The sequence below is a fragment of the Ruditapes philippinarum genome, unplaced genomic scaffold, assembly GCF_026571515.1.
Source record: "Ruditapes philippinarum isolate M1 unplaced genomic scaffold, ASM2657151v2 ctg2324_1_1_1_1, whole genome shotgun sequence".
Classification (NCBI taxonomy): domain Eukaryota; kingdom Metazoa; phylum Mollusca; class Bivalvia; order Venerida; family Veneridae; genus Ruditapes; species Ruditapes philippinarum.
The window spans coordinates 6,869-26,768 of NW_026852778.1; the positions used below are offsets into that span (position 1 = coordinate 6,869).

At 31.2% G+C, this 19,900-nt stretch overlaps 1 protein-coding gene across 1 annotated transcript; it reads right to left on the reverse strand.

Moving 5' to 3' along the window:
* Nucleotides 1-4,077: 4,077 nt before the first annotated feature.
* Nucleotides 4,078-19,460, reverse strand: LOC132724078 (G-protein coupled receptor GRL101-like). Its single transcript, XM_060708893.1, is given in 11 exon segments — nucleotides 4,078-4,511; nucleotides 5,047-5,276; nucleotides 5,497-5,545; nucleotides 6,057-6,184; nucleotides 7,930-8,459; nucleotides 9,330-9,853; nucleotides 9,856-10,364; nucleotides 11,249-11,764; nucleotides 12,475-12,591; nucleotides 13,080-13,247; nucleotides 19,280-19,460. Coding segments are annotated over 11 exon segments (3,126 nt in total). The 3' UTR covers nucleotides 4,078-4,337.
* Nucleotides 19,461-19,900: the final 440 nt, after the last annotated feature.

Consider the following 19,900-nt stretch of genomic DNA (forward strand, 5'->3'; position numbering starts at 1 on the left):
AAATATACATGACCATAGTTTTGTTAGAACTGATAGACATGCGATTTCAATCACACCATTTGTTGGCATTTCAAAGATCATGCGTAAGAGATTCAACTACTCTGTTAAGGAAAAATTCAGAAGTTGAAAGGGTGGTGTCATCAGCAAAAATATCAGTTTCTGTTTTTTCCATAGACAAAGATAGGTCATTGATAAAGATTTAAAATAGTATAGGACCTAGCACTGAGCCCAGTGGAACTCCAGTAGTTACTGAACTTGATTCTGAATATAAATTGGATATGTAAGTGTGTTGGGTTCTGCAATCTAAATAGGAGGAAAACCAAGTAACTAATAAAAGGTCTAGGTTATACATTCTAAGCTTTTCAATGATAATGGAGTGATCCACATAGTCAAACGCTTTAGAGAGATCATGGAAAATTGAACCAACTTTTCTATTTTTGTCAATAGCTGTAATCTAATCATCAATAATTCTTATCGGTGCAGTTTGACCTGAATCCAGACTGACGTTGGTATAGAGGCTGATTGTCCTCTAGGTATTGCTTTTAATGTGAACTGACATGACGTTCAAGAATAAATGATATCAAGGAAATTATGGAAATTGGCATATAATTTCTTTTATCACTTTTAGAACCCTTTTAATATGTATATGAATGACTTTGGCATTTTTGAACAATTTAGGAAATGTATCGTTTATAATGCTATTATTGAATATAGTGATAAGTATACGAGCACTAATGTGGGCCAATAACTTAAGAAACCATGCACTGAGACCATCTGATCCGCATGACTTTGTAATATCTATAGATTTTAATTGGTTAATCACATAGGTGAGCTGTATTTTAGGTATTTTGGAAGGGGTATATGCTGAATTTTAGATGCATTTAGTTCAACAAGCTCATGATTTTCATAACCAGTCTGATTAATGGCATGATGGGATTGGTGCAGATTTGCAAATTGTCTGTTGAATAAATGTGCAGTTATAACAGGGTTGTCATCATCATCACCACCATCATCATCATCATCACCACCATCAATAAAACGTGTTTGAATCTTGGATTTGTAACCAGATAATTCATTTAGACCAGTCCATAATTTATTTGGGTTTTGTTTGTTTTGATTGATGGAATCATTATAATATTGTCGCTTAGAATCATATATAAGAGACTTAACTTGTTGTTTCCATATGTTGTAGTTAAATGTGTCATTAACTCCATGAAATTGGTGTTTTGCTTTAATAGCATCGATGATGGTTTTATAAATCCGGTGTGGTTGGGTGACCTTTTTAACTAGTTTTTTTCTTGTTGGTGCATGTTTTTCAAAGACAGACAAAAATGTATCAGTGAACAAATCTGTACAGTTATCGTGATTTTTTAAAAGGTACTACCTTTGACCAGGGTTGCTCTGACAATTCGGTTACAAGGCGATTTTCATCAGTGTTTTAGAGACAGGAAGGTTATTGTCTTATGCAAGAGACCTTTAACACTGATGTTTGAAAGTTTGCGTGTAAGACAAATGGGAAAATAGTCACTAATGGATAAAGGAAGGTACATAAATATCGACTATATTTTGAGGCATGTTTGAAAATGCATGATTTATCAATGTAGTTTGTTTGTCCTGTCCGTCTGTCTGATATAAAACACAAAACAAAACAAACAAACAAAAACATTAACCAAACTTTAGTAAGGTACAGGACATACAGTTCATTATGATCTGAATTCAATATAAACACGCAAACAAACACATACTCTTTCATAACTTTTCTAATATTTGAAATAGGGAAATCTAACTACAGCCATTTCTATATCGTTTTTATTTGACTTAGATAAAATGATGTAAAATATATGCACAAAGAATTAAAGAATTGATTATTAAGACAATTTAGTTTGAATATAAAGCCAGGGTATAAGTAAACAACAAAACAAAAACAACAGCATATTACATATCTAACATATATATAAACTTTAAAAATAAATACAACCATGTGCGAGATAATGGTATGTTTGACAGTGAAATATTCACTGAAAGCTTTTCAAAGAACGACATCGTCTGCTGCTAAAAGGCTGGAATATGTAACTTTAGTGTGTACAATTCATCATTAAAGAAGAACTAATTGATCAAAATGGTTTTGATAAAGAAATGAAAATGGTGATACATCAAGGCATTGTTGATATCATGAAGTTTGTTAAAAAAGAATAATGATGGTCGTTTTGATTATGTAAAAGTAATGTTAATGATGATGGTTGTAGCAAACAATTAATTGAAATAATAATAATAATAATAATAATAATAATAATAATAATAATAATAATCAAACAATTAATTGAAATAATAATAATAATAATAATAATAATAATAATAATAATAATAATAATGATGATGATGATGATGATTATGCTGATAACCACTACCGTTACAACCAGAGCTGTATGACTGGTACTGCAGTATGTACTGCAGTGATTTTGCAAATACTGGTACAGATACAGAATAAAAAATGTTGCTACTACTGGTAACTGGTAATGCATTATTGTCTTAAAAAGTGGTACATTGTTCAATCTACTAGTTTTTTTTAAGTACGTAGCGTTCATTTTGTTATGGCTAACTGTACATGAGATCAATTCCTGCAAGATCGAGCTCTCTCAAGCGCGTTTTTGCCACACACACCAGAACTGATTTACACTTATATGAAGTTGGAAGACCACTGTATGAACGGTTGGTTCTAAATAATGATTTTTTTTCTCGAAAATGTATACACTTTATATACAGAAAGAGCAAATCGCCGCAAAATGACCAAGCCATGCGGAAATCTCCTGTTCCTAGGGTTAGCGCTTTAAAACTTGAAAAATGTAAAGAAGACCCTCCAAAGTTGTACCAAATCAAATTTGCAACGGAATTGATCAAACGGGTTTTGAACGGTAGGCTCGTGAAAATGATGTTTTTTTCCGAAATTTATATAGAGAAAGAATAAATCGCGGTGCAAAATATATGATTAAGCCACGCGGAAATATCCTGGACATATTACTTGGGTTAGGGCTTTAGGCCTTATAATGTTCAAAGGAGACCCTCCAAAGTTGTACAAAATCGAATTTGCAACGATACTGGTCGAATGTTTTTTCAACAGTTGACACGAGAAAATGATGCGTTTTTTTATGAAATTTCTTAAGACTTTATATAAATAAAGAACAAATCGCAGGTCCGAATAGCGACTATTGAACCTGGAGTAGTTGCTCTTGTTTTCCTTGAGTTAAATCTCTGTGCCTTTAAGCCTTATATAGGAGTGAAGAAGATCCTTGTAACTAATACAACCTATTACTTTTTTTTTCTTTTTTTTTAAGTACGTAGCGTTCATTTTGTAATGGCTAACTGTACATGAGATCAATTCCTGCAGGATCGAGCTCTCTCAAGCGCGTTTTTGTCACACGCACCAGAACTGATTTACATTTATATGAAGTTGGAAGACCACTCTATGAACGGTTGGCTCAAAATAATGATTTTTTTCTCGAAAATTTATGCACTTTATATACAAAAAGAGCAAATCGCCGGAAAATGACCTAGCCATGCGGAAATCTCCTGGAAATGTTCCTTGGGTTAAGGCTTTAAAACTTAAAAGAAATATGTAAAGAAGACCCACCAAAGTTGTACAAAATCAAATTTGCAACGGAATTGATCAAATGGTTTTTGAACTGTAGGCTCGTGAAAATGATGTTTTTTTCCGAAATTTATAAAGAGAAAGAAAAAAATCGCGGTGCAAAAAAAATATGATCAAGCCACGCGGAAATATCCTGGACATATTACTTGGGTTAGGGCTTTAGGCCTTATAATGTTCAAAGAAGAAACTAGAGAAATGATCCTCCAAAGTTGTACAAAATCGAATTTGCAACGATATTGGTCGGATGGTTTTTCAACAGTTCAAATGTTTTTTTTCCGAAATTTATATAGAGAAAGAACAAATCGCGGTGCAAAAAATGACCAAGCCACGCTGATATCTCCAGGACATATTACTTGGGTTAGGGCTTTTGGCCTTTTTGCCTTTTTATGTACAAAGAAGAACACCCTTAGTACTGATGCAGCTCTGGTTACAACTAATATGAAAATTGTGATGATGAGCGTCATTCTGCTGCTCTTCGTAATGAAATTGTTCGTCTTCTTGATTATAATAAATATGTTGTTGTGATGATGTTGATTACAATAATGATGACGATTAAGATGACGGTTGCGTCATAATTTGTAGTTATTTTGGTCATATTACAACGAATGTAATATACATGTATACATTATTGTTCATATCTGTAAAATTGAGCACATATGTAAGTGACATGTGATATTAACGCTCGAACATATCACACACGTGTTATATATTCCATTTGAGACATATACGGCTCAGCAACGTGTATATCTTTATCATTATCCATCATAAAGTCTACAACTTTCGCTAGGGCAGCCATGTCATTTGCAGTATCGGTTTCTTTTTTGGATGGAACTGGTTCCAAGGTAATTCTACAACTCCAGACTTTCTGTAAAGACAGAAAAAATGAATGTACACACGAGTTGGGGTTATTTTCATTACACTGCTGTTAATGTGTGACTTAATTGAACGCCTCCTTTCCTTGTTGAAATACAGTCCTAACAAAAAAATCCATAGTTTACAAGTATGTGATCCGGAATGATAATGACAAAGTTACGGTATTAATAAAGTCTGTCTATTTCCTTTCTAAACATTAACAAGCATATTAATAAAAAGCATAAATAATTTAAATATCAAAATCTGAAGAGTAATATTTTGTAGAAAAGGTTATATTGGTTTCTAGGAGTTATTATTGAAGATACCACTTCATGGCGAAATAAATTACAGATTTGTTGTAGTTAATGTAATTTTAATACTGATAAAACATTAATATTTATCAGGAACTCATTCCTCATTAATATTTTTCATACATGACGGGAAACTTCAGAAACATTGTCATTTACACATGTTATAACTTAAAATTGTTGCATTGTTATTATTAATTTATTCTACATATTTAGCGTTGTAAGAAATAATTTATTTACCTTACGACACAAGAACTTAACAAATACACTGTCAATAGTTAGATTCCCCATCGTTAACTCGCAGCTGTGAAGAACATCTAGGTATTTTGTCAACACTGAAGTGATTACAAGTTTGTCTTTACTTGTAAGTCTTTTCCCACTACCTACATATTCCCGTAGACGTGTGTATCCATTACTTGCAGGATGCGAACAAAAATGCATTCCTAATTTCACTAAATTTAGCCCACGATCTTAAAAAAGAAAGAAAAGAAAACGATTTTAACAATTTAATTGCAAAAAATCAACTCCTTAGCAACTGTAAAATAATAAGTTGTGTACAAAAATGTTTTTCAAAACAAGTGTTAAGTATTTCTACATTGAAACAATATTCCTGGCCGCCCCTACAAATAATTCTCAAATAAAGAAAAGACAAAGAATGATATGCGAGTTAAGTCGATACAAAATAATTACCTTGTTCTATTGTTACTCTGTTTGTTTCGTTCAAATCTGGATTAATGTTCTGAAATACATTGCATAGACATAGACATATGCTACAAAAAGGGCAACAAAACGCAGCTTTATATTAATATGCACTTCACATGTATATTTCAGTATATATGTATTAGGTAAACGTTTAAAGTTATCATTATACGATTTATGCTTCAGTTATATGGATTTCGCAGTTACAGTTACAGGGGATGTAAAGCAAATCAGTTACACCATTTACCATCAGTTATACATATGATAATTATGTCAGTTTTAAGGTAATGCATCAGTAATTTGGACTAGGAATAAGTTAAACAGGTAACGTATAAGTTATAAGGGTAAAGTTTCAGGTACAATTTGATCTCCTTAGCTATAACGCTTCGCAATATAGACCGCGACACACTGGAACTATTTTGAACAGCCAAATGAGTCCGTCATTTTGTGCATGTTTATATAATACTGTCAGTTTAAAAATTTAAAAAGGAAATAGTCTTACTGACACTTACGATTGAATCTTAAAATTTGATGATAAACTACAAACCAACCCGTTTTCCTATAATTGCAGACAACGTGTAAAGGAATGGGTTTAAAGCTGAATTTATAGGAAGAATAAATACAGCAGTCCAGGCATAAACATCTCCTGATATCGCGTGCCCATTCAACGCCATTAGGCCTAGAAATAATAAAGATATGTATTTTTAAATATAACCTTTTATTTGTTGTTCCTATTTTGAATTTCATAAACGATATACACAACTAAGATCTTGTCATTCTTTAAACAAATCAATATTATTAAGCATGTTATGGTTTGTTTTTCTTTTTTTTTATTATGCATATTATGATGCCAGGATATACATTGCATGTATTGTCGTCATTTTATCAATAACTTTTTTTGTCATGCCGGGTAGGCAGCTTTGTGTTGCATCATCTATACATGTATATCCTTTCCATATATACAGGATTGTCATATAGTCCAATTTAAAAGTGATCTTGTGGTCTTGTTTTATAAAGCGGATAATTCCTTAATATATATCCAGTGGCACTTTGATATATTTTTCGAATTAGTTTCAACATCAATATCAAAATATTCGTTACGCTTTAAGTTTTGCTATTCATGGGATAAATATTCTTAAATATATAGTTTGTTGTCATTTGGACGAAATATCTTTCAAAGTAGTTAAGTATCATATATTTTAAAACTAATTTGTGAATGGCAAAATTGAAAAAAAAAGATCCAAAACGTTTTTTTTTCTTGCAGTTAGTCAGTGTCATATTCATATCCTTGTTTAATAACGGTACTGAAAGGGATTTCAATCAATATCAAAATTTTAATTATGCGTACAACAATATAAAGTAAGTATAATATATGTTAAGTAGCAAAAAGTAATGTAGTAATGTATTTTAAGTTAAAGAAAGTCCCCGAACTTGTCCAATCCAGTGAAATAATGAAAAACATTATTTCTCAGGATTGGACAGATACATTCGCGGCCCTTCCCCCTACTTCCCCCTAACGTTATTTCTCTTCATACTTCTGATAAAGACTTCGTACCTAAAAACACGGATACACAGACCGGATAAGTTTTAACCTATACTATTTCATTTTATTATAAAGTGTAAAGGTCGACTTAATTTGATTAGACTTGAAACATACACAAATAAAACGTACACTTCTTATTTGCAGAGTGTTACAGGGAGAGGTACAAATGACAAACTTATTGACAACACTTCGCAGTTGCCTAAATAATCATTTAATACGGTGTTCAATAAATAGAATAGATGCAAATAATGCAAAGTCTTTGTTTACAATGAAAGTAAGTGATTCTCTTCACTGAATCCGAGATTAATTCTTGATTACGACGGGGTGATCATACTGTTAAATCTTTTTCGCAGACTTAAGTATTTTAAATTCATAACGTTATTTGTATATATATATACTTGTGGTGCAGATATTACATAAGCGAAAAATAACAATGTATAAAATATATATTCTTTTCTATTAATGCAGGATTTATTTTCATTGAGTGGTATGAAAATAAATGTTTTACGAGTGGCGGTAGCCACAAGTGAAATATGAAAATGTTCAAATCACTAGGTAGAAATAAATCCTGTATTTATAGAAATTTTTTTTGTTAAATATATAAATATTAATCTTTTTTACCTAAAAATAAATTTGAAATACTTTCCATTATTTATTTTGTATTTGTTGAGTTTAGATGAAAGTAGTCCAGCAAGAAACCAGTGAAAATTACAAAAAATATGTTTCACCGCAGAGAAAAATAGATTTAATCAGTGAAAATACCCAAACAATAAAAATATGCGTTTTATTTCATCAATATTGCTCAAAATTTCGTTTAAAAGTACATAGTTAAATTTAATAGTACTTATTTTGAAAATTATTTTCAAGTTATGCATATTTACCCATCACTCCAATTGGAAACCAACACATGAAGTCAGTAGTCACGACAAAAAGCAGGTTTCTTGCAACTTTTAGGTCTCTTTTTCTTGCAATTTCATGTTTCATCACTTTCAAACTTGTCTTCTTTATCTCTAAGAAAATAGACACCTGGCCGAACGCTATCAGTAGAAAACTAACAAAGTTTAGTCCGACGAACAAAGTTATCGAATAAATCCATCCTGGTGGCCGATCTCTTGTTAATGGCAAAGCGATACAGACCCCAGATCTTGAATAGAATTTGCCTTCAAAATAATCAACATACACAACCGGAAGCAAAGCAACTAGAACAGAAAACACCCATACTAAAATTGCAAGTAATATTGCTTTCTTGGTTGAAAGCTTCATTTGGCCAAAAGGATACTTAATAACAAGGATTCTATCTATTGTTATGAGACATAAAAAGAAGACACTTGCTTCAGACGACATTGTCGACAATATTCCTGCTAGTTTACACCAAACACTGTGTCTCCAATACTCGTCAACAAAGATGTATCTGAAATGCGCAAATCAGAATGAAGTATTAATGTATTTTCCAGTAATCAAATGTATGACACTATCCACGGTAACACTAGTCATACACCGAATATGTAGTCAACAAACAATTATCAAACTATTGCAAGTTATTCAAAAGTCCCCAGCCGGTTTGAACCTCAGCAGCATTTTTATAGACCATGACCATTCAATAATGTCATTGTGGAAAACATGAATGAAATTAAATCTTTTGAGTTCTAAGTTTATCTGCATCATAAAAATGTGTTACGTGTTCCTAGTAAGTAAATTATGTTTATACAACAGATAGTCAACAAATTCAATTGTAATAGGATGAATATGTAAAACTATGTTTCAACCTTTCTCTATTTCAACTAAATTTGCGAGCTCTTTAAAAGAGATCTCAGGAAATAGTTTAAGGGACAGGAAAGCAGACAGACTGACAGACATAGTGCAAGCCTGTTAAACACCACTGGTTGTAACAGAATATAAGTGTTTTACATTTTAAAACTAAAGATCACATTAATATTAAAGATAAAAGACGTATGAACATTGTCACACAATATGTCAATTAAGACAAAGAACAATTATCTGAAGTCTAAAGTGCTCGTTGAAAACATTTATAGTAACAAATTAGAATAAAATAACATTTTTTAATATATAACCATTTATAGAAATAAGGTTGAAAGTTATAAATTTCAAGTTAAAATTGAAAATAATCATGGATACCTATGCTCCAGACTTATAAATCTGATCACTTTGTTATTTTGTTGGTGTAAGTAATGGACATATATTTGAAATTCGTGTTTAATCTATGAATAAATAAAAAAGTTATATAATTAATAAGTTTAAAGGGAAACAATACTGACTTTACCTATTCCTATAAACTGCATCAGCCACAGCTATCATAACGAGATAAACACCCATGAGTAGATCAGCAACTGCTAAATTTGTAACAAATATTCCAAACCCAAGCTTTAGTCGTTCTGCATCGTATTTCAGTCTATAAATGACTGATAGAATATTTCCAAAAAGTGCCGACAAACCAATTAACCACAACATCGTTTGTAAGGCAGAAAGACGCATTAAATCTTCACAGGAAGAAAATTCATCTTTGGACGGGTAGCAGTTTTCTTCAAGCACATATGATGGCCTTACACAACAAAATTTATAAGCTGACGTCATCAAAATACGAACATTTCTAATACCCGTGAACACATCCGTGTTAAAAGTTTCTATTTCATTGTTCATAAAGTTAAGTTTTACAACAGATAACTCGCTGAATGCCTTGTTTTCTATTGCCTCTAGGTCATTACTTGAGAGATCTAATGTATCAAGATTCAGACCTGTAAAAGATCTCGAAGAAATTATTTTTAGTTTTGATCCGGATAGATTCAGAAAGGTCCTTTAAAAGCGTCTGGTTCAATCCTTGTTAGTTTTGAATTTCCGTGCATGTATAGTTCTTTTAGAAATCTAAGTGCACTGAATGTATTCTTGTATAGTGTTTTAATCGTATTTTTACTCAAATCAAGAACATGCAGATTATTCATTTTCGTAAATGCCTGAATCGAGACATTCTCAACATGACAACTTGACAAGTTGAGCTTTAATAATAAAGGGAGAGATAAATGTGTACTTTGTAGGACGGAATGCAGGCCTTTGTTTAAACTCAAATCAAGTGCGCGTGTTCTTCTAGTTATTTGAGTTGCTACTGTTATATTGATGTTTGCGTCACTGCAGTTGACAGCATACCCTGTACACACACATTTAGCGGGACAATTTACATAGCATAACTGTTCGTCATCACCATAATTGCATTGTTTTATGCCGTCACAAACTTCAGACAGGCTGATACACATTCTGCTCGACAAACAACGGTATCCGTTCTTGCAACTAGTTCTTAATTTACCTGGAAGAATTAATAGCGATATAATAATATTAGCACGTGTGTGGAGAAACGATTGTGTGAACACTTTACATGGGAATTAGCGAAACAAAGTTAGATGCATACAACGGGAATAAGTTTGCTTTCTACTTTATTCCCTTGACGATTTCAGCCAGAACTATGTAAAGTCATTTCCAAGTTTTTCAATAAAAATGGTATAATTTCGATTATTTGAGTAAAACACAATATAATGTTGTTTACACTACGCTTTTGAATAGGTAAGCTTTTTGTAACAAAGTAATAACAAAACATTTTATTGTGCTTTTTGTGCCGTATTTGTACTTTGTTGTATTTTAATATTTATTGTTTGGTCTTCATTCTATGTGGTATCTTGTGTTTGTGCTATTGATATGCATACTGGTTCATTTTTCTTCTCTCTTGTATATTTATCTTGAAATTAAGTAAAGCAGACTAGGACTAAAAATTGTCAAACAAAATAGATTATGTATCTTGCATAGATTTCTTTGAAATTTACAATGCATTTACCGACATTAAATAAGTTTATTGTTTTAATACTGGTGTATATCAAGAAAACTAGTTTGATGAACTGATTTTTATACTACCATGTAAACACCCAATTGTCTTTCTGGTGGTGATTATAGAAAAAAATCAATACAATGTATTTGCGTCATACTGTGATAGTAAATATTTGGTCAACACCGGAGAATAACGATCAAACCTATGTCGCATTAGAATGAAATGGAAATTATGTAATAAGCCTTAAGACACTGATTTTATTGACGAGTACAATTATTTGATGACGGTACAAAAACAACGTACATTTTGATAACTTTTGTTATGATAAAATAAGCTGAAATTGTAATTTAAGGCCTAATCAAGAATTTTACCTTTGCAAAGCTTGTGGAAAAATTCTACTCCTATAAACTGTAAAACTTTCCATTTCCGAACGCATACATCTGTGACGTCCTCGAAATTATTCCGACAATTCAAAGTAGAAAAAGATATGTTCTTAACTCTATATATATTCAAGCCAAGTTTCCTTTCATCGGTCAATTTTGAAAATATGGAATTCACAAAGGTGTCATCTTGTCTATCATCAAATAATATAAACCCTTTAACAGCAGCATCCCTAAATGTGATGATATTAATCAGTTTGTGTGGAAGTACAAACAAATCGCAAGGTTCGGAATCGTCAAGAAACTCTATGGGGGACATCTCAGTTACAGTTAGGGGTACAACTCCATGCGTAATATAATGCTTATGTTTCAAATTGTATTTCATTATACGAATTCTACTTCCTGGTGAATAAAATTGTCTCGCAAATCCTTCAACAGTCTTTGATTGTTCGGCAAAAAAATCGTCGTGCACGAGTATAACAATGTCCTTCTCGATGTCTTCACAGTCTGAAAAATAATTTTGAAAAGAAATAACGATTGTTTTTTTTAAATGAACTGACATTCTTTAATTTTCTGTCCGAAGGCTGTTTGAAATCATCTCGACTTCTTGTTAAATGTACTGTGAAGAACTGAATATCAGTAGAATTTTCAATTACATGTACGTACTCATTATACTCTTGGAATCTGAGTGGCTATTCAAAAATAAAATATAAAGAATAGTCCTTGCATGCCATTCTTAAATAAAAAAAAATAAGAAAAGTTCTACAATGCAAAAGAGATGATAGTTTTTGCCATTATAAAATAAATGTAAAGATAGTCTAAAATAAACGTAAAAGTAATAACACTGAAATAAATACTCTACTTTGAAGAGACATTTTATCAATAACATGCTTATACTTTAATTTCATGTATTCAAAATGGATTTTCTTCTCTTAGACACAATAAATTAATATGTCATTGTAATGTAAGCATTGTATTGTTAACAGAATATAATAGACTATTTATTGTTGCCATATGCATTAAACAAATGGTTGTGTCAACCATATTCGATATCACTTAATACACTGCATATTACTGATGATGTGAAATATAAACAAAGTATATTTTAATCATACTGAAAATAGTTTTTTGCCCTGAAAGTTTAATAATGTTTCCTTTACCGTCAAATAATGTATTTTGAAAAAGAATATGATAAATGGCAAATTTATCAGTCTTACGACATTCCTTTTCATCGAAACCATCCGGACATTGTGGTCTTCCGTCACACACAAATTTCTTAGGTAAGCAATAACTTTCTGGGCATTTTATCATGTCCAAACCACATGTATGATTTCCTGAAGTAAACACACACACAACAAAATACAGAGATGATATATTGTTGATAATAAAACAAAACTGAAAATTTTAACATACTGTTTTATTCAAATTATTTTAGGATTATTATGATATTAATACACAAACGATATTGCTTATATAAACGAATAGCTGCTCAATAATAGAGCAAAGAATAAAACTAATATATTTTAGTATGAAAACATTCAGAGGAAATGGAAATGTAAGGGTTATATGCACATTTTAGTCCCCATGTATTAACTATAGGCAATTATTTTAGACATGATTGTTGCTCTGATCAAAGAATAATGTTAATAATGTAGATCTAAAATTATAACGTCTGTATATCAAAAGTCAAATAGTAAATCAACTCTATATAGGTTTGTATGTCTTCAAGAACGCTAATTGAAAAATGTTTGTATTTGATAACATAATCATAACAAATATAGCTTTAATCCAATATTAAACGTAATAAAATTAACATTCTTACTGCAATTATGTAGATGTTTGCCAGACTTGCATGCACGTAAAGCCTCAGTTTTATCAACATCGTAAACACATAGCACATCTTTAGTATAAATATTTTGCTCTTCTCCGCATCGCAAGGCATTTGCATATAAACTGCTATAATCTAAAATGATTTCAAGTTTCGGTTTATCTACACATATACATTGTACATATCATTTTCTGTAACCATTTATATAAAATTTGTATATATTAAATCATAGCAAGTTTGCATTTAAAATTAAAAAAAGTTAGTTAAACCAACGTGTGAACAATTGGATGCAGATGATTTATAATGCCATTAATCGAAGGAGTTGTTTGTTAAAATCCAACGTGATTAATAAATTACAGAAAAGCTACAATTTTTTTTGTAATATCCATTGTCGTATTAAACTGATTAAACATTACAGGTCAGCTTATGATTGATTTCCTTGTATACACATATCCATCATCACACTATAATAGCATGTCCCTAACAATAATTTGTCATTTCACTCAAATCCCATCATTTCGGTTATTTTGTATACTATAGTTTACTGGTACTTTCAGTTGCTTACACTTATCTTCGACTGCCGTACATTCGCGACGCTAAGCATTTACCGGCATAACAATCAATAAATATCAAGTACAAAATATCCGTTACTTACCCGTTAGAAAAATCTATTTCCTCATAATCCTAATGAATCTTACACATAAATATTCTCCAAAAAGTGTCAATGTCACAATTTGTTTACATATATCAATGGGCTATCAAAATATTCAATGACAATGGACTCCTTGGTCATTTTAGCATGGACATATTCTAAAGATCTAGGATTCAACTTCTTCATGGAAGGTTACTATGAAGCAGACAAAAGTATATTATTTTGGAATTCAGACAATTTTGCATTTAAAATGGATTTTTAAAGTAACAGATATTTCGGAATAAGGAAAAACGGAAGTTTTACATTGATAAATGTTTCGAAGGCTCTTACCTGCTGTTTAAATCGCATGCTTTTTGTCAATGTTTTCCAACGAGTTAGTCCGAGATTCTCGCGGTAACAAAGATGGCCGCGAATCTACGGCAGTCGCGAAATAAGGGGAGATGATGATATATAAAAAAAACTTTTCATAAAACTTTTGACTGGCTCAGCTTTTTAATTTAGAACTGACATATCTATGCGTTTTCCTTACTATTTCTTTACGTACCCCTTTCCAAAACTTTGAGTTGATGTTGCATATCAGACACGTTACAAAAATAAAACATGATTATTCAAATTTGAACGCACCAAAAAAATGGCCGCATACTATGATGGAGTGTTCTGCAAATATGATACGTATTATATGTACATCATGTCGTATGCACGTTCTATAATTATTTTCTTATCATTTTCTTTTGAACGTGTAAGCCGCGTTTAATGTAACTTGAAAGGAATTACCAGTCAATATTACCAATTATGCTCTAATTCAATTCTTTCAACCGAACATAAATCATTTACAAGCTTAAGCCCTTCAACTTACATATACTACACTACAACAAAACAAATAAACAATTTATTGGAGTCCGCGCCGAAGCGCGGCGCCTAAGCGCGGCGCCTATTGGAATGAAATGAGATTTTGTGAAAGGGCGACAGCAACTTCTCGAGCCTTTTATAGTTGCCAATAATAAAAGCTGATCATTCCGATCGGTATGAGGGTGCTTGATTGTTAATTAGTCGCGATATGTACAATGAATGGCGAACTGGAGAATTTCGCAATGCAAACATTTTCAAATGAAATAACCTTTTCCGTCAATAAATCGCGCTCTTCGGGGTATTTTTGCTTATCATTTTGTAGTACACAGTGGGTTATTATGGTATGTTATTCCGAAAGCTGTTAATAGAATGATGAGTTGATGACCTTAATATTCCGAAAATCTATTTATAGAGGGATGTACTCCTAGGTAATTTCCGGTCTCTCCCCGGATTTACTAATGACCGGCGAATAGTACCACACGTTTATTGTCCGGTCTCTCCCGGTTTTGGAGTAGATATCGTTACAGAACAGAACAAATATTTTACATATAAAAATAAGCTTTTTTTCAAAATGAATGTTTGTCACTTAGTTTGGTTACAATAATTAATAAACACAGATCAACTCTCGAATTGATTGATTATTATTATGCATAAACATACAATTCGAAAAAAAAACCAACAACACAAATCGCATGTTATATTTTATCTATATGAGATAAAAACAATAAATATGTACAATAATTGAGAAAAAATGTACATTTTTATGGCATTAATATGACACTATCAACTTTAAAACATTTTATATAATTTGTTGTTCGTGTTTAGTAAAGATTCCGAGGAATTATTCAAAGTTACAAATCAGATTTTATGAATTATTCAATTGATTGATAATTTAAAAAATGATAAAGAAAAATACAAATGTACATGTATATGGTTTAAGAATAAACAATATTATAAATTGAAAGATTAACCATGATTTACTGACTTTTTCCAGTTAAGTTTTGACTTATAATCGTCGATCATTATGACAATTGAATTCTTAAAATAGTAGTAAACGTAAAAACTCAGTATTAAAAAAGCGCATAAAACACACACAAAAAAAGAAAAGAAAACAATATTTATAAAATCTGTATTTTTTTTATTAAAATAGAAATTACATTTATTGTATAATAAACAATTATGCTCAACATGATCAACATGGTAATATAACAAGTGTCATATTGTTACTTAGTGTGAACAGATACCTTAAGAGGGGGTCCTCGTTAATAGCAAGTTCAAGTTCAAGTTCAAATTTTATTTGCAAATCGGCAAATCCTTGCCTTTGGCAATACATACAAAACATATACATACATAGATCTTGAAATATAGCACACATAACTACAAGATACATATATAAACATTTCAAATATCAGTATTCGTTTTGAAATTAACAAATAACAAAGTAGTGTTAATAATATATCATTAATTTCGTCTATTTATCATTTGTTCCATGGTATTAGATCGTAAATCAAAAGCTTTGTCCAAGTACTTACTTATCAGTAATAATCTATGTTTATTATTAGATGACATGAATATAATAAAACTTATTCAGTGTGGGAAAAGATGCATTACGAATAAAAAGTTTTCTTAATTCTGAATAAAATGGACAACAAAGCAGGAAGTGATATTCGGATTCTATCATGGTTTTGAGTACAAAGTTTACATATTCTCTCACTTCTGTTTAAACCTATATATCTGCCAGTTTCAATTTCTAGAGAATGGGAACCAAGTCTGAAACATGTCAAACGTTTTCTTAACTTGTCATTTTGTATTACATTTAGATATTCCTCAAAACAAAAATTTGATTTGAAATTCCTAAAATAAAAGAGTTTTGGCATGTTATTTATTTGCTCATGCCAATTTTGTATAAATTGATCTCTAAGGCGTTGTTTAAAAATTAAGCTAAAATCAGAAATAACATTATAGTTATCTAACAAATATGAAAATCCTAACTCATTAATAATAGTATGAGCTTGCCTAGCCCAGCATTTATTATTTCCATTAACACATTGATCTAAATACATGCTATATATAGGCGAATGCTGATTATTAACAATTTTATTCCAAAACTTTAAAGATCTTTCTTTACATAAAATTGACAAAGGAAATTTACCAAGTTCTCCATAGACAGCACAATTAGGAGTTTGTTTTTTAACACCAAGTACATATTTATAAAATTTTATTTGCAGTTTATCAATATCTTTATATTTGTAAATTCCCCATACATCTGAACCATATAACAGAATTGGAGTTATCAGACTATCAAAAAGGTGCAGTTTAGTTTTTACATCTAGCTTTATTCTGTCAAAAATACCCAATAGACTGTTATATGCTCTAAGGCCTTGCTCTGCAAGAGTCTTAGTTGCTTCAGAAAAGCTACCCGTATAAGAAAATTTTACACCTAAATATGAAAAATTATCAACAATATCTACAAACTGACCATCAATGTTTATACTAAAATTATGTACAGATTTCCTTCTTTCAAAAACACAAACTTTAGTTTTATTAACATTTATTTTAAGCCCCCATTTTGACGAATAACTATATACATTATCAACTTGAGCTTGCAAGCTCTCTGGACTTGTAGTGAAAAGCACGATATCGTCTGCAAAAAGTAGCAAATATTTAGACAAGAGTTCAAGGTCGCTATTCGACATTTTGTTAAGATCTATACATTTTTCAATATCATTTAAAAAAAGAATAAATAGCAGGGGAGATAATGGCTCGCCTTGCTTTAATCCAAGAGTTACGTCGAAAAAATCTGACATATTCATAAAAGCATTAATTTTTACACATGACACTACAGACGAATAAATTGCCTTTAACATATTTATCATTTTACAACTAATACCAGTATCTAACAGCTTAATCCATAACGCATCTCTTATAACTGTGTCAAAGGCCTTTTCATAATCAATGAAAATACAATAGAGTTTAGAATTTTTTGCTAAAACTTTCTGAATTATGGAATGAAGAATAAAAATAGCATCAGAGGTTGATCTCGAATCTCTAAAACCAAACTGAATATCGCTGAAAATTCTTTCTGACTCACACCATTTATTAATTCTATTGCGCAATATCAACGAAAAAATTTTGGCCATACAATTTACCAAAGTTATGCCCCTGTAGTTCGAGGGATTATCATGATCACCTTTCTTATGTATTGGGACAATTATCCCCTTACACCATGAATCGGGATAAACACCTGTTTCAAATATTTTATTAAAGATAACACACAGATATTTACTTATAAAATAATTAGCATCAATGAAAAAATCCGCCACTATATTTTGATAATCCGCACTTTTATTTCTATTCAACGATGAAATTGTTTTAGAGATCTCATCTATTGTTATTTGGGTATCTAGCAGCTCGACGTGTACAGGTGAATCACGTGACTGTGAAAAATCGTCTGCATTAAAGCGGCTGTGTTGCGTATTGCAAATACGCGAAAAATGATCAACAAAAGCATTTAAATTTTGACAATTATTGGCTTTCGATTTACTTTTATACTTATTTATATATTTCCAAAATTTGCGGGGAGACGTTTTACACATATCTGAAAGATTTGATTTCTCCTTAGAATAATATAAATATTTTGCATGTCTCTTAACCCTTGCATACTTAGTTCTGCTTGTCAAAAAATAACAACATATTTTCATTAGAACTGTTCAAAGCAAAATTTCGTTTTTTGTTTAGAAAATCTGATTTAGCATTTCTGCATTCATGATTAAACCATGGCGATTTTCTATTATTTTTTTGCTTATTTTTATGAAATGTTTTACCATGACATTTATAAGATATATCATAAATCATTTGAGATAAAGTGTTTATACAATAGTCAATATCATTTTCACCTGACATTAGTTTATCACATATATTTTCAAACACATGTCTATTTTCTTCCAGCAAGTTGCAAAAATTATTATTATTTTCAGTATTCCATACAATTTTATTTATTGGTGGTACCTTGTATATTTTGCTATTACTTTGACTATAACTTAATGAAAATGAAATAGGACAGTGATCTGAAAATTCTGTCATATCCATAACACATACATCGTTCAAAGAGGAAAAACTTTCGAAATCCGTTAAAAGATAGTCCACTGTACTCATAACAGCTCTGTTCCTAAATTTTGAATGAAAAGTACAAAAACCTGGTTCTAAACGCCCATTAGCTATGATAATTTTATTTTCTTTGCACAAAGTTAATAATTTGTAACCAAAAGAATTAACGTGTGTATCGTTGTTTGATCGCTTCGGAATATCCTGGATCTCGTCGGTCGGAAGCGCAGTGAAACGATCTAAGTGAATGTTCTCTACATGATCCAGCCTCTCACCCGTTCGAGCGTTGAAATCGCCCATGCAGAAGACTTGACCAAGGTCACTATATTTACGAATATCCTCATTTAATTGCTCAAAAAAAGTCAAACTCGAAAAGTTTGGAATTTACATCTTTATAAACATTTGAATCCTCAGGTGGAATATAACATGTACCTAAGTAAATATCTGTTTCACATCCAAAATGCTCTTTTTTTTAATTTAATCCAAACGATACCTTTTAAGTTTATATTCACAATCTCAAGCTTATTTACCAAACTATCTTTATAATAAATAACAATCCCTCCACTACTACGTTTCGCTTTTGACTTACTGTTAGGTCTAGGACCATGTACATAATCAAAACCATTAATTTTTAAATTTGTAAGTTTTGAAGTCCATGTCTCTGTTAACAGCACAATATCATATGAAGAGATGAGATTTAAAAAGTCAAACTCATTCAGCTTAAACTTTAATCCATTAATATTCCAATATAGGATATTTAATATTCCCATATTCCTATTTAGTAATGCCGCGGGCAGAATTCTGTTGCTGGGCACCTGGAATTGTAGACATATTTTCTATTTCTTGTATTGGGAGAGAGTCTATCGTGTACATTTTATTATTGGCGAAAAGGTTATCCATATGTAGACTTGCTCGTAACCCAGCATCACGCGCTTTCTTCAGAGACGGGTAGAGTAGTCTCCGTCGCTGCTGGACCGGAACCGGAAACTGATCGCTCACACTATGATTTATTGATACTTTCTTTTCTAGTACTCTCTGTTTTATTTCAAGCTTGTCTTTATGATAGTTAAATTTCACAACAATTGGACGTTTTTTGTTGGCCATAAATTTTCCGACTTTTTTCGCTCTGTCTATTTTCAAGGTGTTGTGTGCGTCTGCAAAACCTAGTGCATCATAACAAAATTTTCTTTTCACAGTTCTCTCCCTTTCT